This window comes from Marmota monax, unplaced genomic scaffold, assembly GCF_021218885.2.
Source record: "Marmota monax isolate L192 unplaced genomic scaffold, Marmota_monax_Labrador192_F-V1.1 WCK01_AAM20220418_F8-fsc00061, whole genome shotgun sequence".
Classification (NCBI taxonomy): domain Eukaryota; kingdom Metazoa; phylum Chordata; class Mammalia; order Rodentia; family Sciuridae; genus Marmota; species Marmota monax.
The window spans coordinates 12,661,249-12,682,894 of record NW_026695230.1 but is presented as its reverse complement, the minus strand read 5'-3'; the positions used below and the strand labels follow the sequence as shown (position 1 = coordinate 12,682,894).

The following is a 21,646-nucleotide window of genomic DNA, read 5'->3' as shown; positions in this document are numbered from 1 at the left end:
CACAGAATATCCCCAAGGCCATCTCCATGCATGTTTTCCTTCTAATCTTTTGATACTCACAGGCACTTTTGAGTTCTCAAAGTTGAGACTGTATAATTAACAGGGAAGTATATAGGAAATAGTTGGAAAATAGCTTATGAGCTGTAGTTTGGGAATTAAAGTTTTTTCTTGGTTTCAACAAATGTTTTTGTTGGTAAAATAGTTTCTATTTTCAAATGTATTTTTGTTTTTTGGTTTTTTTAGTTTATAAAAGTAACACGATTTCATGATGGAAAATGCCTGCTTGTTATCCCACCTCTGAACCAATTTTTAGGGAGCAAATTCTCTTTCTCTCTCCCTGCCCCCTACTCCTGGCCTTTTCTCTATGCCCCACTGTCATTTCCTGTGTGCAGCTCGGCCCTAGAGACTTATGTTGGCAAGACCTAGGTCGGGGGTTGTGTCTGTGGTCTGGTGGTAAAGAGGTGGTAAAAGGCCAGAACCCTGATGCTTTGCTGGAGAGGGGTTGGGTTGCCTGTGAACTGGAATGACCCACTGGCTTCCAGCCTGGTCATTTTACACTTGGATTACTGCCATGGCACCCAGCAGGTGCTTGAGAAATGCTTTTGGTTCCTGGAGCCACCACTGCCATCAACAAATGGTATTCTGAGAACATCAAGTAAAAGTCCTGAAGGTTGTGAATGCTAAGACTTGTCCAAAGTCCATCTTCCTTCTTCAGATTGAGCAGCCACACCCTGGCTATCAGCACTTTTTTTCTCTCTTTATCAGAGCAATAGAATGGTCCACTGGGAAGGGGTATCAGGGTTACCTCTTTTGGCCAACCTCCAGTGTAAAAAAGGCCATCTGCTTGGTTCACCACAGCAGCCTCCTAACCCTAGCTGGGTACCTGCACACCAGGCATCCTGCTCCCTCTTTATGGTCATCTCTGACTCTTAGAAAATCTTTCTTTGTTCTAACCGTATACCTGCCTCTTGGCATATTTCCTCCTTGACCTAGTTCTACCCTTTGTGGCCACACAGAGCAAAGGTCTGTAGGCAAGGCCCAATTCTACTTCCAAAGTTTGAAAATAGTGCTTCTGGACCCATGTCTCTTTCTTTTCTCTACTTGCTTTTTCTCCTCCACAGGGCTTATGTTCCCTAGTCCTGCCAATCATTCCTTTTTAAAAAAAATTTTTTTAAGATGTTGATGGATCTTTATTTTATTCACTTATTTATATGTGGTGCTGAGAATCGAACCCAGTGCCTCACACATGCTAGCAAGTGCTCTACCACTGAGCCACAATCCCAGGCCCTACCAATCATTCTTTATATGACATGGAATCAATATAATCTTAATAACAGGGGAAATTTGCTGTGTGTTTGCCCTGTGCTAGGTACTGTGGTAAGAAGCTCCCTACATGGATTGTCTTCTTTGCTACTCTCAGCCTCCCTATGAGGTGGCTACTGTCATGGTCCTCACTTTATGAGTCAGAACATCAAGACAGGAGCAAGAGATCAGAGCTCATCAGGAAACACACAGGCAAGAGCAGAGACTTGGGCCCAGGCAGTGCAACCCAGAGCTTGTGCTCTTCGCTCTGGTGCTTGAATATGTCACAACCTTTTCTGTGTAGTGCTAAAAATAAGCCCATGCTACACCAGGCTTGAGCTGGCCCTGCTTTAACTTATTTTGCAAGAAATCATTTGACAGGAGCCTGAGTTGAACCATTTTCCATGAAACCTCTTCAGAGTTTATTTTGACAGAATGGACTACAGGGCAGAGGCCTCTGCACTATAACCAGCAAATGGGCTTATCCTGGCTCTGCCAGGCCCCTCGGGGCTCCTGAAGTCGTGGGATTAGATCAAGGTGACAAATGCAGGCTATTAATATTTTCTTTTCCCGAACAAGATGCCTGATGCAATAGATTTCTTAAAGTTTCTAGTCATGGCTTTAGGGCCTGAAAGTAGAGGGAGAGAGGTGCCTACGAATTGCAGAACTAGATTGCTTCTTCAAACACTGAATGCAGAATTCAGTCTCACAGAACCACCCCAACCATAATGGGCAGAAGGATGTGCTGAACATCTGCCCTCCAAAGCTGGGATGTAGATGCCAAATGTGATGGCTCTGGCCAGCCCCGCTGAGAATAGGGAAAGATGATTCCTGACTTCTTCCAAATCAGGGATGCGTGGGCCGGAGGACTGAGAAACTGGGATTAAACCATCTTTCTCTTTGTGAGTTGCTTTTCAGATATCATACACCCCAGTCACTATTTTCTAGAAATTTAAGCGGTAAAGTGAGGGACCTGGTCCCTGAGGTATGGGCCCAGACACTTGGAGAAAAATCACCTTGAAGTAATAGAAAAAGCCCTGGATAAAATCTGCCTCTGTCATTACTGAAATGGGGCCCTGAGCAGTGACCTAAACTCCCTGAAATGTTGTGTCTTTATCTGAGAAAAAAATGGGGGTGATAATAACTCCAACCCACAAGGTTGGTAGAAAGATTAGGTGAGACCCTGCATGGGTGTAACAGAAAGCACTTGGCACAATGTCTAGCGGTGATAAACATCAGTATTAACATAGCAATTTCCTTCTTCCTCCACTATTCCTTCTCCTTTCCTATTCCTGCCCGCCACTGATAAACTATAAAGCTTTGGGTAAATATCTTAACCTCTCTGCCTTTTTTGCCTGTAGAAGGCTGACTAAGGCTACTGGTTCTGAGTGAGTATATAGCGCCCTCTACAGGATATCTGGGTGATTGTCACAGTGACCCAGACAGGACTTCTGTACAGGAAAGGATAAGGATGCTAGTAGATGTAATGCTTGGGGAACAAAGAACTTTCTATCTACATAATTGCCTAATGTTCAGTTGACATTCATGTACGTAAAACCCTGTTTGTTGTGATCACAGCCTGAAATCTGACTCTATTTTACACATAAACAGTTTTTGCATGTTTTGTTGTATACTCAATTTTCCAGGTATACAACTACCAAGTATATGACAACCTATTTGTTATAAAAAGGTGCAGTATTTCACTGTATCATGAATAATGACTTCTGGTGGACAGTGCCCCAACATTTACATATAATCTTATTTTAACCAACTTTAATTCGTTTCTTCTTTGTATAGTTAGGGCATTATATTGTTTGGTTTTGAAGTTATAAGTGTGGGCAAGTTATGTTATTGACCAATTTCATTTTAAGAGAGTGAAAGGCATGTTAAAAATATTCATATGGCATCTTTTGAAAGTATGGGGGAGGGCATATGAGTGTGTGTGTGTGTGTGTGTGTGTGTGCGCGCGCGCGTGCGCACATGCATGTGTGTTAGTTTATAAATTAGCTGGAGGAACCTTAAGTCAGACTTGAAATAAAAAGAAATGGTTTTATTTTCCTTAGAGAGATGTTCTTTTACATAAGGATATGTAGTAAATGTCAGAAATTTTAACTGCATCTATTGATTGTCAGAAAAATAAGGTATTCCGCTGTTCCCTGTCCCTTTTAAAAAACACAAACCTAGAGTCTAAAACAGTTTTGTCTTCAGCTTTTTCATCTTTGCCCTCTGTTCTTTTCATCACTCTGCCTGTACATACATATATTTTTAAAACATCCATGTGTAAATTTTTTTTCAGAGAGGTTCCTAAACCAGATGAGTTCCCTGCTCTTTCCTAAGTTTGCTTTGGTTGTTTTGCCTGACACTTGGTCTGAGTCAGCCTGGCTCTGAAAGCTGTAAGCAGGCCTGAAAACCAGGCAGCAATGGGCTTCTCAGGGACCTCCACACCAACTCAAAGGCCAAACCTGGGGGCTGAAGTGGGCCTCCCATAGGCTTTCTGCTCCATGCTTGGGCTTCCACCTGTCCACAAGACCCCAAGGACTCTCCAGGAAAACCAGGGGGTCTGGCATCCAGAAGGATCCCCAGGAGGGAGCAGCTGTCACTAGGGGGCTTGCTGCCAGCATGCCTGGCCCAAGCAGCAGTGCTTGGCTCCCCTTGCATGGGCATCTTGTGTAGCCAGTCATCCAGAACCAATCATAGCACCTAAGAACCAACACGTTTTGAATAGACATGAGGGTGATGGCGCCAGTTGTGAAATGTGGCTTTGGTGGTAATGTGTGTGCAGTCAGTATGAAGTCCCTCAATGCTTCTTTTTTTAATATTTATTTTTTAGGTGTAGATGCACACAACACAATGACTTTATTTTTATATGGTGCTGAGAATCGAACCCGGGTCCCGCCCGTGCTAGGCGAGCACTCTACCGCTGAGCCACAATCCCAGCCCTCAATGCTTCTTTTATTATAAATTTGTCAAGGACTTGGTCTAGAATAGCTGGTGTTTGAAGATTTCCCTGTTCTTTGTTATTCATGTCTTTTAAAACTGGTTGTCTTTTGTATGATGTTGATATGGTTACAACAAATTTCAATACTTAATAGAGAGGCTTACAGTTCTGCTGAGTCCAAAAGTGATACATGCTCATTAGGAAAAGTTTGAAATGAATAGTAAAACCAAAAGATGAAAATCAATACTCATTGTCTCAGCCCTAAAGACAGCTACTGTTAACATTTTGGTTTACTTCCTTATAATCCTTTTTGTTTTTGTTAAATTTTATTACATAAATAACTCATGTTCACTTTAGAAAAAGATGGAAAATTGAGGCATGGTAATAAAACAACAGTGACCCATTACACCAATTGGAGACAGTAGTCTTATTCTGGTGAATTTTCTCTTTATCTTTTTTTCCTGTAGGAATATTGTATACATAATCATGTGTCCTTTTTCACCTAATATTTTTTTTTCAAGAATATCTCCCATCTTGTCCTATATTATTAAGTATAATTTGAGTGGTTATATAGTATTTCATCTTAATATACCCATAATTTATTTGTAAATCCTTTCTAGGGGAACATTTAGATGTTTTTGATTATCCCCTATTACAGTGTTATAAGAAAATTCCTGTATATATTCATTGATAAGTATTTGTCAATATAGGTTAATATAGATAGATAGCTATTAAATAAATACTGTGTAACAGGTGGTAACTTTCACATAATATTTAGCTTAATTTTACCCATGAAATTACACTGACAAAAAGGATAAACATTTTTAAAGCTTTTAATAAATAATGCCAAATTTCTTTCAGGAAATTTGTACCAGTTTATATTCTGATTTACAGTGATTGACCTGTACATTTACTAGACCTTCACTAATATTGATTTTAATCTTTAAAATGTAATCTTTGCTAATATGAGCAGTGAAAGTTGCATCTCATTACTTTTTTTTTTTTTTTTGAGGGTATTAGACTCAGAGGCACTTGACCACTGAGTCACATCCCCAGCCCTATTTTGTATGTTATTTAGAGACAGGGTCTCATTGAATTCCTTAGAGCCTTACTTTTGCTGAGGCTGGCTTTGAGCTCGTGATCCTCCTGCCTCAGCCTCTTGAGCCCCTGGGATTACAGGTGTGTGCCACCGCCCCTGGCTTCATTATTACATTTTGATCATGGTGAGGTTGATCCTGTTGTCATATACTTCTTTGTCTTTGTGTTTCATCTTTTGGTGATTTCCTGTTCAAATTCTCTGCTTGTGTTCCACTGAGCATCTGCCTTGTATTGCTTCATGAGAGGTTTGGGTCTGGATTTGGTTGGAGCTTGTTTTCTTGCAGAAAGGATGTCTCTCCTTCCCCTGTACAGAGCTCTGGAGTCCATCAGACCTGGGTTTCAATCCTGTCTCTCCCCATCATGGGCTGAACAATCGCATGTGGTTCCCTGATCTCTCAGAATTAATTCTTCGAGAACTAAATGAAACATCCCTCACCTGCACAAAATAAAAGCCGGGTGTGTGATTTCTGCTGCTACAGTTTTGGTGTTATTTTTGTTGTGACCCTGCACTGAATATTTTTTCAGAAAAAGATTATCTCACACTGTACAACTAAGGTTTGTTCAGATCCTAAAGCCTGTAAAACTTGCCTGCAGTAACCAAAGCTCAGAAAAACGAAGTGAAATCACTTAAGTTTTTATTATTATTATTTCTCATGTAGGAAAAAGATACATGAAAGGAAACAAGCCATTTCCCTTTTATTTAAGAGGAATCTGTAGGACTGTTCCTGGAGTCAGGACACAACTCAGACCAGCATCTTCGACCTGGGACACAGGAAGACCCTGAGACACATCACAAGGTGAATCATCTTGCTCACACTGTGCTTGCCAGGGCAGGCCAGTGGACAAGTCCATTTGAGAAAGGGTTTCAGTAGTTCAGGGTGGAAACAGAAAGCATCATCTGGTTAATCTTTAAGTTATTTCCTTAAACACATCTGCCATATCACCAGTGCTCTGGATCATTCATGTGGTTTTTGCTTCTTTTGGCAGCCTGGCACTGTGGGCAGGAGGGATGGGTGTGAGCCTGCCCTGCCCTCTTTGTCCCACTGGGACAATTTTTCTTTTATTTGCTGAGTCACTGAAGCAACAAAGCATGAGTAGAGACACTCGGCTCTGGAGTTGGGCCTACCTGAGTTCCAAACCCTGTTCTGCCCGCTCCCAGCTGTGCCATCTTGGACAAGTTGCTTCACCTCCCTGACTCATGTCGTTTTCTACACAGAGTTAATAACAGTGTGTTTCCCAGAAGGCCATTTAAGGATGTAATGAGATATGTCTCGGCTAGCACTGTCCTGGGCACCCGTTTGTTGCCCAGTAAGTGGGAAGTGGTCCAAGTTCTGCAACTGCAAAGGGCCAAGTGTCTCCTGTCCACCTCCACTTGGCAGCAGCACAGTCTGCAGTGTGACCCAGACTTCTCACAGCTGTCTCCACCTAGCACATCCCAAACCAGGGGCTCCTGCTTGGATGGTGGAGGACAAAAAGGCCCCTCTTCTCCAGCCAGCACGCAGGCTTGCTCCCAGTGAGTGGGTGGATTTTTCACTCCCAGAGGCTGTGCAGTTCACAGACTGGGTGTCACCCCCATGTCTAGACAGTCAGGAAATCCCCATGGTTGTTCCCTCAGCCCACCAGGGCTGCTCAGCCTGACTCCTTACCCCCACATCCCTCCATCAGCACAGCCCCTGCAGGTACATCTGGGATTTAGCCCCTCTCCGCTGGTGCTGAGGCTGAGCTGCATCTCCTCATTCTCGACTGTGACAGTTGTCTCCTTACTCACCTGCCCCACCTTCATCCACAGGTGTGTGTGCATGCACACACACACACACACACACACACACACTCACTGTCTCCTCTCACCACAGTAGCAGTCAGACTGAAAACCTGAGTGGGACCAGGTACTCCGCTCAGAGCCCAAGCTGGTCCTCACAGGGCTCTGCCAGGCCCTCCCTGGCCCTGTGACTGCTCCTGCCTCCTCAGCTCTCCCTCTCACCCGTTGCTGTCCCGGGCCTCCGCCCCACTGCCCTCTGCCTGCAAACACCTGCATCTTCCTCTTGCCTCCTCACACATTGCCACCTCTGGACCTTCCTGGTTGTCCTTGTCCCTGTTGCCCAGCACTGTCATTGGTTATTGCCTTGGCTTGCCATCCTCACCAGCATGTGTATCAAATGAGGATAAGGACTTTTGTCCCCCCACCCCATCTCCAGGGCAGCCATGGAGAACAGTGCCTGGCACTTGGTTCTCTCAGCAAATATTTGTTAAGAGATTAGCGAGTGATCGTGGGCCAGCACGCTAACAGTGTCTTCATTATTACAAAATCATCTCAAATTGAAATTTGGCTGCCACACGCAGTTTGTGGTGGAAATTTACTCAAATTACCAACCCTTTCACCACAGACCTGGCACTGGGTTGCTTTAAAACTTGGGGGTAGTGGGACACAAGGTGCCCCCAGTGCTGCTCAGCCCTGTGTGGCTGTTGTCACCCCACAGCCCCCTTTCACTCAGGTGGTGCAGCCCCACCCTGGCAGCAGCTGTCAGCATCCCCTCCTGTGGGCTCCATCTCCATAGGGAAATCACTGTCCTTTGCTTTCTCCATCTCATCTCCCTGAGCAACCCCAAATTCTGTTATTCATCACCGCTGACGTAACTTCCTCATTATCCTAGTCCAAGCTTTCCCTAAAGGATATTTCTCTCTCTCTCTCTGTCTGTCTCTCTTAGTAAAACAAAAGGGTTGGGTTGACTAATTCCATTCACCTTTCAAATTGTTAGGAGTCCGGCAGAGCTTCCTGCTGCAGAACGCTGGCCTCAGGGGTGTCCTTCAGCCCTCTCCCCAACTCCTCTCCCCAACCTGCCTTGCCAGCTCTTCAGTTTTAAGTTCCTCATGCCCCCTGTGGACCCCCTGTCCTCACCATCTGTGAGCTGCTTCCTCCCTAAGTTTCAAGTCTGGATTTGCATCTTTGGCACCAACTCTCCCACAGCCTCCTGCCTCTCCTTTTTAACCAGTATGGGGGCGTCCATTTAGTGACCATGGTTGGCTAAACATGCCAAGCGCTTTTCATCATTCATCTTCCCAACAACCCATGGAGGGAAAGGTAATTGCAGCTCCTAGAGAGTCACCTGACTTGCCCAGGACACATAGCCATTAAGTGGCAGAGCTCGGATTGGAACCCAGCTGGGATTGCACTGCTCACCACCCCATCCCACTGCTCCTCATGTACCCAGAGTCCTCGAATTCTTTTGTCCATATTGCCCCCTGCTGTTCCTGATCTGGGGGGGAGAATCCACTAGTCCGAGGTGCCAGGAAGGCTACACCCCTAGGCATCCAACCCTGGATCTGCACCTGGGCCCGACCTCACCTGAGGCCTTACTGCTTGGCAGTGCCCTCCTACACTTCTTCCTGGTCTGTTCTCAGGGCCTGTCCCCTCTTTATAATTGACCTACAGGTGAATGCCTTGCCAGACGAGACCCTTCAGTATTCCTTTTCTCCACTGCTGAATAGTTTTCCTACTTTCCCCATGTTCTCCAAGGTGTGTGCCTTTCTTCCAAGTCTTGACCCTCCTTGGTCCACCCACTGCTGCCCACCCTAGCTTATCCGCAGCTCCCACCCAGAAACAGAGCACACTTCAGGGGCCTTCCTAACCTGCTCTCTCTCACACCAGCATCTCCCCTTTGCCACTAAACAACAGCAGTGCATTCTTCTGTTTCCTTTAGAACAAGATACTGGTGTTTTTCAGAATTTTCTTCAACTTGAGGCAATAAGTTTTTGGTGAAAAGATTGCTCTTCCCAGAGTCTTTAGGACCAGGTTGTCTTTTCTTACTCTAGCATTTAAAAGCAAAAACAAACAAAAAACAATAAACAGAAAACAGAGTCAGGCTTATGTGTCTTCAATTAACAGGTCCTAGAGTATGACATGTCAATCCTTTTTGGTGTTGAACAGGTTTGTTCCTGTGCACTCTTTGGATGCAGGGGCATGACGAAGCTGAGGGTCAGGAAAAGAGTTTTTGCCTTGTGTGGGCTCCTTCCCACTAAGGTGGCAGGGCAGAAGGAATATGGCAGAGAACTCAACCATCCAGCCAAGTCCTGTAGCCCCAAATGCAATCATTTGTCTGATGTGATACAGAAATGTGTACGTCTCCTCATGCCAGGCCCTGGGCTGGGCGCCAGGGTGCAGAAGAGAGTGAGGCCTGACCCCTGCTCAGGGAGGGGCTACACCTGGGATCTGTCTTTGTAGCTTCAGATCCATTGTCATCCTCCAGGTAATGCAGACAAACCCCAGGGCCCAAGCTGGAGGGAAGACTCTTAGAGAAGAGCCCTGATTCCAGATGCCTGGGGAACAGGCTGAGTGTATAAGGTGCTGAGAGGCAGGGGTGACACCTGACCCAAGAGCATGCATGGGGCAGAGACTCTTCAGAGAAAAGTGGAACAGGAACCTCAGAGCTTGGGCTGTTTCAGAGGAGCCAGTAAAGACATCAGCAGGGAAAGGGAGGCAGGGTCCCAGAAGAGAAGACCTTTAATCCTGAATGGCTTTGCAGAGCTGAGTTCCTCTCAGTGTGCCACATTGATCCCTTGGCCGTTAGATCAAAAAATGTGTGTATGTGTATACTTGGGGAATGAGAAACTTGATTGTCTCTGAATGTCATACTCCATAGTCATCTTTAAAGGTCCAAGAAGCCCTGCAGAAAAGGAACCTGACTATTTAATCCAGTTTTCTCCATATTTAGAAGGCCTCTGCTTCCTCCCCACCCACATATCATTAATTCCCATGGAATTAGTGTTCCAAGGAAGACCTTTGGTAAGCGTTGGTTTGAAGAAGTTTGAAATCCCTAGAATTTTGATGGAAGTCATACCACATAATGGAAAAGTATGGTTTTAATTAAAACCTGGGCTTAAATCCTCAAAAATCCTAGAAAATCATCAGTTTTGGTAAAGTTACTTACCTTCTGGGGCTTAGTTTCCTCATCAGTAAAACAGGAGTGATAACATTAGCTATCTTATAAAGCTATTGTGATGGTTAATGAGAGAATCGTAACAGTTCCCACTTACGAGAGGGCTTCTCGTAGACTAGACACCGTGCTAAACACTGTTATATCTCTCTGTTCACATCACTCGGGGCAGGTAATGTTATCATACTTAATGTACAGGTCAGAGGCTGGGTGTTGTGCCCAATGTCACACTGCTGGTACATATTGGACCTAAGAGTTGAATGCCAGGTGAAGTCAGGATTTGAAACCCAACCATCATCTCCCATCAACACGCCCTCAACCACTGTTGGCTGGAACATACAAGCACTAAGTAGTATCATTGCTTGTTTTAGGATGGTTCCTGGGTGTTTTGCGGGGGCAGGGAGGGAAGGGTTGGTGGTTCCTGAGACTCCATGTCACTCTGAAGTCCTTTTCCTCAAACCTGTGAAAAGAGTCATCTCCTTGATTTGATGTCCACACAGTTGCTTCCATTGGGACCATTGTGTTTGTTCTGCCTTCAGTTTGGGCAGCTGCTTAGCTGTCAGTTGAATGGTGACCACTCCCACTTGTACCATCAGTGCGTCTATATCCAGGACCAAGAGTCCTCCCAGAATTCCAGTGGGACCATAGCTTCTTCTCACTCCTGTACTTCCATGAGAGATGTGGAAAGGTTAAGAAGACATTTCTTTTCTCATTCAGCAAACACCGCTGGAGTTCCTTGCTGGGCTGGGTGCATGTCCTTGGGGAACTTACAGCCTAGCCTATTTCATGATTCGTCATTAGACCTCCGAGTCCCTCTATCTACCCTCTGTGACTGAGGCCGGAACTCTATGGCCTTTCCTCCATCAACTGCATTGTTTGATTCACAAAGTGCCCAGATTCACAAACCCTGTGAGATCTCAACCATCCAGCCAAGTCCTGTAGCCCCAAATGCAATCATTTATCTGATTTGTTTGCTTTCAGGGTCCCCAAGCACCTCAAGCTACCAGTAGGATTGGGTATACAAGTGCCACAAATAGGGCTGTCCCCTAAGCCCCTGACAGCCTGTGCTTAGCCTCCTCTGCTCAGAACACTCTCCTGACATCCCTCCAGTCCATCAGGCAAACACCTGCAAATCTGATCCCAGGTTCGTCTACTCCCTGGTCCCTTTTGCTTCCACTGCTGCCCTCCCCACGTGCGCACACACACGCACACGCACACGCACACGCCAGCCAGTAAGCTGATTATTTCCTCATCTGTTCGGCTCATGTGTCCTGCACACGCCCCACGCTAGGAAAAAGCACTCCTTTCTTAAGACCCTTGACTGCCACCTGCTGGAGATATGTCATAAGGGCTCAACAGATCTTTGCCACTTACAAATGCACAGGACCCTGCTGGAGTGGGGTAGTGTGTCCTCACAGTGGCACAGCCCTGCCTATTGTCTTGCCCGTGCTGTCACATGTTTATATAAACATTCATCTCTCCAGTGGCACTGAGGCCATCTTGAATGTATGGACTGTGGATTTCTCCCTGGGTCCTCATTGCCTTAGCTTCTGCTGATCTGGGTACAAACACCTACTACCTCAGGTTCAGAACATCCATGTACTGCAAAGCAAGACAACTAAACTGCCCCATGGAGCATCAAGAGGGTCTTGCAAAGGGGACAGAACCCCACCAGCCTCCTGCCTCTGCTCAGAGGCCACCATCATCTGAACAGATGAGAGCAGCTCAGCCTTCATTCCCTTAGCAAGCTAGGGAAAATGTGACCAAGGCCTCCGCTGGCTCTCTGGTCAAGGAAAGGAAAGCAGTACTTCCAGAGCATGTCCCGCACCCAGGGCCAGCTCCTTGAAAGCTTTGGGAATGCAGAGATGGCAACACATGGCCCCCTGGACAGCCTGGGGTTTGTGGAGAAGTAGACCAGACAGGATAGTCATACTGTCGATTTACTATTAACCACATTTCTCTAAGCCATGCCCTGTTAGGAAACCACATCTCTGAAAGCTGTCAGTCACCCTAGTAACACCATGAGGTTGCACACAGTGTCTTAGCAGAACTCCATCTAACTCACACTGCAGGTGGCACTGGAGGAGAAGAGGAGTTGGGCTTCCGTTGGGGTCCCATTTTAAAAAGAGAGGAACTGGGCTGAGTGAGGGCTGACTATTTCCCTCTTTGCCCCAGCTGCCAGCCACCTCAGAGAGAAAATCTATGTGCTCAGTTCCTACAGTTTTCCTGAACCTGAATTTCTTCTTCTTACAATTTCCCCTCATTTCTTCCCCAGGAATGCTTGTTTTTAGTGTTTGTTTTGTTTTTGTGTTTGTATTTTACTTTTGGGGTGGTCTTTGGAGACAGGATTGGCAGCAGCATGGTGGTTAGGAGCGTCAGCAGTGAAGCCAAGCACACCAGGGTTTCAATCCCCATGAGCCATTTTAAGCAAGATAACTCCTTCTCCAGTCCTTGCTTCCTCATCTGGAAAGTGGGAGTAAGGACACAGTATACAGATTGTCCTGGGTACAGCCCTTTGCTTCAGTCAGCTTTTTTGCCACTGTGACTGAAAGACCTGATAGGAACAATTTTAAGAGGAAAAGTTTATTGGGGAACTCATGGTTTCAGAGGTCTCAGTCCATGGACAGCTGGCTCCATTCCTCAGGAGTCAAGGTGAAGCTAAACCTCATGGTCAAAGAGTGTGGCAGAGGAAAGTAGCTCACATGATGATCAGGAAGCAGACAGAGACAGACTCTACTCACCAGATACATAATATATTCCCCAAAACCACACCCCCAAGACCCACCTCCTCCAGCCAAACCTACCTTCAGTTACCACTCAATTAATCTCCATTAGGGTGTTAATTCACTGACTAGATTAAGGCTCTCATCTCCTCTAAACCTTCTTGCACTGTCTCACAATGAGCTTTTGGGGGATACCTCACATTCAAACTATAACACTTTCCTCCCAAATCAGGCTTGATCTGGCCCTGGGCTCCTAGTCTTTATTTCCTTCTTTCTATGTGTGTCAGCTACTTTCCAATGAATTGTATAGTGGTTATAACTAAGTGACCAACTATTCCAGTTTTGGGGGACAGAAGGATTTCCTGGGGCAGACTTTCAGTGCTCAAATAGGAAGGTCTGAAGCAAACAGACAAGTTGATCACTGTCTTCATCCATTTGTGATGCTATAGATAAATATCACAGACTGGGTAATTTATAAAGAAAAGAAATTTGTTTCTCCATTGTTCTGGAAGCTGGGAAGTCTGATAGCAAGGTGCTGGCATAGGTGAGGGCCTTTGTTTTATGTCATCCCATGGTGGAAGGCAGAAGGAAAAGAGAGCAAGAGGGGGCTGAACTGAGTTTTAAAACAAGCCCACTTGTGAGGGCAGAGCCCCCATGACCTGGTTACCTACCACCAGCCCCCTCCTCCCCCTACTGCTGCATTGGAGATTAAATTTCCAACACATGAAGTTTGAGGAACATATTCAAACTGTAGCAGACACTCTCATAATAGGCAACCTCAACATCTTGGTTGCTGTCTGCCCAAGAGCTTGACTGCGGGGTAGGGGCGGGGGAGGGAGGCTCTGCCTAGGAAACTGCCAGTCTCATGAGGCTGTCACTTCTGCTTTTAATCATTGATCAGAACAGATGGCAAGGCCAGGCCCGCCCCCCCCCCCACCACCAGGGTGCAGCACAGAATCTTCCCACAAGATGGAGCAGCTAATCACATGAATGTGAAGGCAGTTGACCCAGGTCCCCTTTCTCTTCCTTCAGCCTATGAGGTGCTGGACCAGGAACCTAGGAAAAGAGACAGGTGTCTGCTCTGGACTGAAGGTCTTGGATGTGGTGGGCTTCCTATACACATGGTGGGGTAGGTTTCAGAAGGGACGGCAGCCTTGCCCTCCCCTGCTCAGGGGAATAGCTGAGTCTTCTTTTGGTACCTACTAGTGGGTGACGCCCTTGCCTTGAGCTTCTCAGCAGCTGTGACATCTCTGCAGGAGCAGACAGGCTATAACTCCTCCTCTGGCTGCCTGCTCTTTAGGGTAGATCCATGAAATCCCTTCCCTGTGCTCAGAGGAGTAGGGGCTGAGGTGAGAGAGGCTGCCCCCGGCCCCTGCGTTCTTCCCAGGCACACTGCACAAGGCCCTCTGTGCCCTGCTTTCTGTCTGTCCAGCAGGCCTCACCACCTGCCCTCCCAACACCTTTGGGAAGCTCTGACTCAGAAGTGGGCATGCATGTGCCTCCTGACCACAGGCAGGCTCTCCTGAGAGTGTCCCCACTTGTGCCACTTGCATTGCTGCACCATGGTGGCCCTCTGAACGCACTTCCGGCAAGGTTCCCTCTCGCAGGCGCCTAATGCTTCTGGAGCCCCCTCCTTGACGCAAATCCCTTTTGAAAGTGTAGCTGGGGGTCTTTTGTTTGTTTTGTTTGCAGCGCTGGGGATTGAACCCAGAGCCTCCTGTGCTAGGGAAGTACTTTGACTCTGAGCTACATCCCCAGACATTTCAAAAAGTTTTATTTTGAGACAGGATCTCACTAAGTTGCTGCCTCTAATTTACAATCCTACTGCCTCAGCCTCCCAATTAGCTGAGATTATAGGCGTGTGCCACCATACTCAGCTTGTTTTGTTTTAATTATTGTTCTTACATCTAAGAACACCTTCTTGAAGGGAAAGAATTTTCTAAAGTGAATGTCAAGTATCACAGCAGGTTCAGCTTCCTCACCTTGATTAAGATCCTAAGAATGTCCTTCTTGACTTTTATTTTATACAGATAGTGCCAAAACCTGTGTTGGCATTTATTCTTATAATTTCAATAAAGTAAATTTGAGTATTGAAAAAATTAATCAATGTAAGACATTTCCTGTGGAGTTTGGTGCTGGAGACTTAGTAGAACCTTCATCTGAGTTTCAGGAAAATGGGCAAGGGGATGAGGTATGGGCATGTTCAGTGACTGCCCCTGGAGTGAGGCTGGGAACTTGGAGGGGAGGCTTTTATAACTAGGACCCTGCTACACGAGGATCAGAACCCTCTGCAGGGAGAGAAGTGAAAGGAAAGCAGTTCCCCAGCGACGGGAGCTAAAGGGAGCCACACCCACAAACAGGTGCAGCCTACAGAGAGGGAAGCCAGTACCCCTACGACCCTCTCAGTGTTAGTATGGCTGGGCTGGGGCAGCAAGGGGAGGTGGGCTACAGATTGAGCAAGGCCTAAGGGTTCCTGCTGGGGAGTTTGGGAATTATCTGGAAGACCTGAGAAGGAGCAGCGAGGCCACCAAAATGTTCTAAGTAAGGGGGAGGGTTCCTGTCTCTGAACACAGTGGGCAGAGTTGGTACTAGAGAGGGGGCAGCCAACAGAGGCAGTGACAGGAGAGAGGGAGGTGGCTGGACCATCCCTCAGAGGGCTGTGGAGTTCTGGGTGTGGGAGGGAGAAGGAGGATGCCCAGAGAGGTGCTGAGTAGCTGATTTGGGGGCTGGGAATGGCATGCCTCTCGGAGAGGGTGGAATTGCACACATGAAGTCTGGGGACTTTTTATCTGTTTGCCACTTCTTTACCAACTGAGGCTCCACGGTTTCATGTTGTGTTATTTGCACATGTCTAGACTGGAGTCAACAGAGTTGGACTGAAAGACTCTGAATCAGATTGCAAAGAGAACTAAATCAGGAGGGCAGCAGCAGATCTCTTCCTAGTTCTAGTCCACTTGAAGATCCAGTAATGATCAAGACAGAGGTCATGCTCCGAAGACTGTAAGAATTAGCTGGCAGAATGTGAAATGCCAAAATTTCTGCTTCAGAAGGTCAGGAAAGCCCCATTTAAAGTCTAAATCTTGCTTTTCTCAGGCAGAGCAGGCATGGATCAGGAGGACTGGGAGGCCCTTTCTTCCTTTTAGATCAGTTCTTTCCAGATGCAGGAATCTGCCATGTAGGTCAGAGGGCAGTGAGGGCCCCTTGTTCTGCAAGGGAGGGATGGAGGGCACCACTGACACTTGGCTGATCTGAGCCCTTTGCAGAATTTCTTTCTGTCTTAGCTTCATGTGTGCTGTGCCCAGACAGGCTTGGGGTTCATGGACGTTTTCTTAAATGTATCAGCTGGCTTCCTGTTATTAGTTTCAGATGGCCTTGCCGGCATTTTTTGTGGCTTAATGTTTTCTTTAAAACATTTTCTTTTTTCTTCCATTGTTCCTGGTCTTGGGTTCAGGTGACTACCTTCTCTAATGCAAATGCTGAACAATGTCTTTACCAGTGAATATAGCTCCTGGAAGCCAACCATTCTCTAGCTGTGTGACCTTGACTAATTTCTTTATCTCTCTGTGCCTCAATCTCTTTGTAAAATGGAGAAAACCATAGTATGTACCTCCTTGGTGATTTTCAGGTTTAAATGCATTAATCCACATAAGACAATAAGGATGGTACTTTATGCAAAAGAACACTCTAGTGTTTGCTATTATTACTTAACTCAGTAGGAGAAAAATAAAGCTCAATTACCTTCCTTTCCTTAAGAACATGTCTAAGAATCCATTTTTAGTACTTGGAAGGCATTGTTTTTCACAGAAAATGTCTCCTGCCAGGTTCCTTCATGTATTCGCAGCTTAGGTTTAACAGGGAGCTGAGGATGGCCACGAAGCTGGCCAGCGAGTGCATCTGGAGCGTGGCGATAGACGGACAGTGAGCCTGTCCTGCAGTACTCTCCTGACTCCCTGAGCTGATTTTCAAATTCATTTATTCCAAAGTGACCTGTCTGGGTTTTCTTTTCCTGTGGTTGTCCCTGTAGGTTTTTGGAAGAAGTTGACTGCCTGAGAGGAAATTACAAAAACATGAAAATCGCTTTGAGGTGACCGACAAGTTCAGCAGCCCCTTGCTCCTCCCAGGCTGGCACTGAGGTTGAGAGCTGTCACTTCAGGTAATAAGTAAGTCCCTAACCCCAGCTCGCATTTGCTTGGCTGTTCAAAAATAGGGGGTGGAGGACACCAGTGGCACCTGTGTCTGGCATGTGGCCTAGGAGCCAGGGCTCTTTAAGTCCCCAAGGCCTGGCGGGTGAGTGCTGTACTCATTCTGAGCCCTGCTTCTGTAAATGTTAGCAAGAGCGATGACAATAGTGGCAGCCCCTCAACAGGGTCAGTGGTATTAAGTGTAGTTATCAAGTTCTTCCTGAGGGATGAATTAGAGAGAAAGGCCAAGAAATCTCTGAAAATTAAGGTTAAAAAGAGGAAAAAGATGCATTCTACTAGATATTAAAATGTATTCTAAAGCCTCCCTCTTAACAATGTGTTACTAAATGGAAAGAACTAAATCATGAGAACAGAGGAGAAAGTCTAGAAATACATGACAAATCAATAGAAGTAGCATTTTTCAATTATTGGTAAGACGATCTATGGTCTGATAAATAGTATACCCAAAGGGAAATAAGAAATCCTAACTTTAACTAGTATACCAAAATAATTTCCAAACAGATTAAATTTGTAGATAAAAAAAATAAAATTAAAAGCTTGGTATGATGGAGTACACCTGTAATCCCAGCAACTTGGGAGACTAAGGAGGATCACAAGTTCAAGGCCAGCTTCAGCAATTTAGCAAGACCCTGCCTCAAAATAAAAAAGGGGGCTGGGGCTGTAGCTCAGTGGTAGAGCGCCTGCCTCGAATAATAAAGATATTATGTCCAACTACAACTAAAAATAATTTTTTAAAAATTATTTTTTAAAAATTATTATTTTTTTTAAAGAGAGAGAGATTTTTTTAATTTTTTTTTTTTTTTTTTAGTTTTAGGTGGACACAACATCTTTATTTTATTTTATTTTTTTAATGTGGTGCTGAGGATCGAACCCAGCACCCCGTGCATGCCAGGCGAGCATGCTACTGCTTGAGCCACATCCCCAGCCCCCCTAAAAAATTATTTTTAAAAAATAAAAATGGCTAGAGACAAAGTTCAGCGGTACAGTGCCCCTGGGTTCAATTTCCAATGTTGCAACAAAGGGAATAAAATTATATAAAAGTATTAGTAGAAAGAGTATGTGTATTAATTTCAGGTAAGAAAACATTTTTAAAACATGTCACTTTGAGCACTACACACAAATATCATAAACATGGTTAAAAGGAAAATAAGTATTTGCAACATCTATGATGAACAAAGGACTAGTGTTCCTAACGTGCACACCCTAACATTCCATTGGCTGATGGGACACTGCTATGTGCTAACTCTTTGGTGTTCTAGCACCAAAGAGGCAAAGCCAGAAATCAAGCCAAAGTGTTCTCTGGGCACTTTCAGCCTAGTGGAGAGGACAGCCTGTAAAGAAAGAAAGAAGGGAATTGTTGTAGGTGAAGTCTGGATGAGGGCTGGGTTAGGGTGGGGGATAGATTTCAGCAGGGGCAGGTTGGCAGGGCTCATGTTATACGGCTATTCAGGCTTCACTGATGAAGTGACTGAGCAGAAATGGAGAAGGGAAGGCAGCTGAAATCTAAGGTTCAGCAACAGGTTGTGCTGATGAACTAGATGTAGGCTGTAGAAGAAAGGAGTCAGGGAGGCCTCCAGACTTGGGGCCTGATGACCAGTGGGAAGTACCACATACTGACCCAGGAATGGCTGAAAGCTTGGTGTGGGAAGAACTGGGGTTTTGGTGGTGGATGTTTCGGTTCTCAGTCTCTGTTGCATATTCAAATGGAGATTGATTGGTTATCAAACCTGGATGGCTGGTTAACAAACTTGAATTCTGGGCAACCTCCAGGCTGCAGATAGACATTTTTGGAGTTATCAGAGTATGTCTAAATAGTTGCAACCATGACATGAGGCAGGTGGAGCCCCTAGAGAGTGAATGCAGACAGAGAAGACCCACAACCTGTGGGACTCTCATTTAGAGGTGAGGAAGTTGAGAAAAAAAGCTAAAGATAATGAAAAGGAGTGAACACCGAAGTAGAAGGAGAATCACGAGAAGGTGGCATCTCCCAAGTCAAGAGACTGATGAGGAGAGAGCAGCTCTGCAGGTCACGGCTGGAGGGTCAAGGAGGGAGGGCCATTGGATCTAGCTATCTGGAGGCACTGGGGAACCCAGATAGGGCTGTTTGAATGTGATGATAGGCACAACAGCCTGATCTGAGTTAGGTCATAGAGAGTCAAACCAAAAAAACTGGAGACATAGAAAATGGAATAATAGCTAAAGGAGGATAGTGTTCAAAAGTTTGTTTTTCCCAAGATAGGAGTTATATAACATGGATGTTTAACCAAATGGGAATAGTCCAGTAGTGTAGGGAAAGTGGATGATGCTGGATTGGGCTCAGGTCAGGGTTCTGGAATGATGGTCTTGGGTAAGTGAGAGAGGCAGAATTGGATCAGGAGTCAGGGCAAAGGGATCCTCAACACCAGCATCTAGGTGGCTGGTGCATGTGGTCCTGGCATCTTTTCTCAGTTAAATAAGAAGCAAAGTTATCAGGACTCAGGGTGTGGTTCACTGGTGGAATGCTAGCCAGTGTGCATGAGGCCCTGGTCCCAGCACTGCCAAAATAAAAAAAATAAAATAAAATAAAAAAGCAAAGCTATGGGCTGAGAGTGAGGACCAGGGAGATGTTAGAAGTTTGAAGAAAAGAGAAAGTATGAAGTCTTTGATAGCAGAGGGGAGAATAAGCGCTCAGGGAGTGAAGGCTGCCAGCAGCCCTGCAGGTATCTGAGATGTACATTTTCTTTTGTCATATCCAGGGGCACAGGCGAAAACGGGATGGAAGGCCATCATGGTAGAGAAGTGGAGCATGAGAAGACAAAGGGGAAGACAGAAATATCTATAAACATAGGACAAGAAAAACAATGACCTCCCCCCTTTCAAGATGGCAAGAGCTTTTGGGGGATAGAAATTATTTGAGCTTTCCAGGAACTCAGGGTTTCAGTGGGTTCTACAATGTACAATGTGGGTACCCTTTTGGCCCATCAGCCCCACTTTTATAAATTTATTCCAAGAGATAATAGCTCAAATGCACAGAGATACATGCACAGAGATGTTCACTCTGCAGTGCTTATAAATGTGAAAAGTTGGCAAACCCAACCAGAAGGGACAGGTTGACTAACCCTCCTGTATCACAGTGATAGTGGAAGGCAAGACTCACACTTATCTTCTTGTTTTTCAGATGAGGGAACTTGGGCCTAGAGGGAAGGAGTGACAGCTCCAGTCAGATCCCCTGGAGCTGAGAGCCCTGACTGCCTGCAGGGCCCAGCCTCTTCAACTGGGTCTGGAGTTGGAGTTCCTTAGAAGGTACTTCTCATCCTTTTTTGTGGGCCAACTTACTATGTACTTATAAAATACAAATTCTCAAAATACTTTGCATATTTGTTTATGACACCTATATTTTATTATGCAAGAGAAGGGTGGATATAAAAGGACATTGGGGAGACAGAACAGACTTTGCCTGTGCTGAGGATAGAGAAGAACCACATTGACTCGCCCAAGTAGAATTTTCTTGTATTTTCTGCTTTCCTACAGTTTTTTTGTAAGTCGTAACAAAAACACAAAGATAACAAGTATCATGTTCATTTGTTATATTGATCATATATTTATTGATTAGAAGGAAATAAAATAGGAGTGGCAGAGGATATACAGGACACAGGTTGTCTCCTAGTCCCTGGTTTCCGGTATAGTTCTTCCATGGCCCGCCCAATTCAGGACCTAGAGAAGTCACCCAGCTTGTCTGGGCTTTTGTCTTTACCAGAAAAATGAGAAGATGAGCCTAAATTACCTACAAAACTTTTAAAATAAATGAGATGATCTTTCCATTCTGCTATGTGCCTGTCCAGGGCTGACTGGGTTAGATATGTTAGTGCCAGAAACCAGCCCCAGTGTCTCTCACCGCCGTCCAGGACCTCCACCACTTGACATCAATGCCCCCTTGTAACTATTCCAGAGCTCCCAATGGCGGACCAGAGAATGGACATTTCCTCGACAATCAGTGACTTCATGTCCCCAGGCCCCACCGACCTACTCTCCAGCTCCCTTGGCACCAGTGGTGTGGATTGCAACCGCAAGCGGAAAGGCAGCTCCACTGACTACCAGTAAGGCCTCTGGGCTCGTTTTCCTCTTGCTAAACTTGGCATCAGTGGATGGGTGTGGAGATTTTAGGGCCAGCCCCCATTTCTCTCGGGAGAAGGGACGGGAAGGAAAGGTCCAACTCTAGTGCCGTGCAGTTGGTTTGGGCTTTATATTCTCCTGGATTGCAAGCAAGGAGGGAGGCTCTGGCACTGCTGAGGTGTCTACATCCCCCTCCCGTCCCCAGATTATTCCACATTAAGGAAAAAAGAACAGCCTTCACGCCAAATTCTGCCTTTTACTGCTTTCCCCCTGTTCCTTTGCTCCTTCGAGCAGGAGGGCTGAGTCTATGGATGTAATCTCAGGGGTTTCAAAGAGAGCTCTCCCAAGGCCTCTCTTGAG

The 21,646-nt window shown here is 45.7% G+C and overlaps 1 protein-coding gene across 13 annotated transcripts in view; it reads left to right on the top strand.

Moving 5' to 3' along the window:
- Window positions 1-21,646, top strand: part of Bmal1 (basic helix-loop-helix ARNT like 1) — a 100,437-nt gene that overhangs the window by 48,185 nt on the left and 30,606 nt on the right. For 8 of the 13 annotated variants that reach the window (XM_046438023.2, XM_046438021.2, XM_046438019.2 and 5 more), the window contains exons 3-5: window positions 17,017-17,145; window positions 20,352-20,476; window positions 21,123-21,270. In XM_046438023.2, the coding sequence (XP_046293979.1) occupies window positions 21,131-21,270 (140 nt within the window). In that variant the 5' untranslated portion in view covers window positions 17,017-17,145; window positions 20,352-20,476; window positions 21,123-21,130. Of the gene's footprint in view, window positions 1-5,997; window positions 6,136-17,016; window positions 17,153-20,351; window positions 20,477-21,122; window positions 21,271-21,646 lie in introns of those variants that run through there. The other 5 variants (XM_046438012.2, XM_058576964.1, XM_046438026.2 and 2 more) reach the window with 3 other exon arrangements.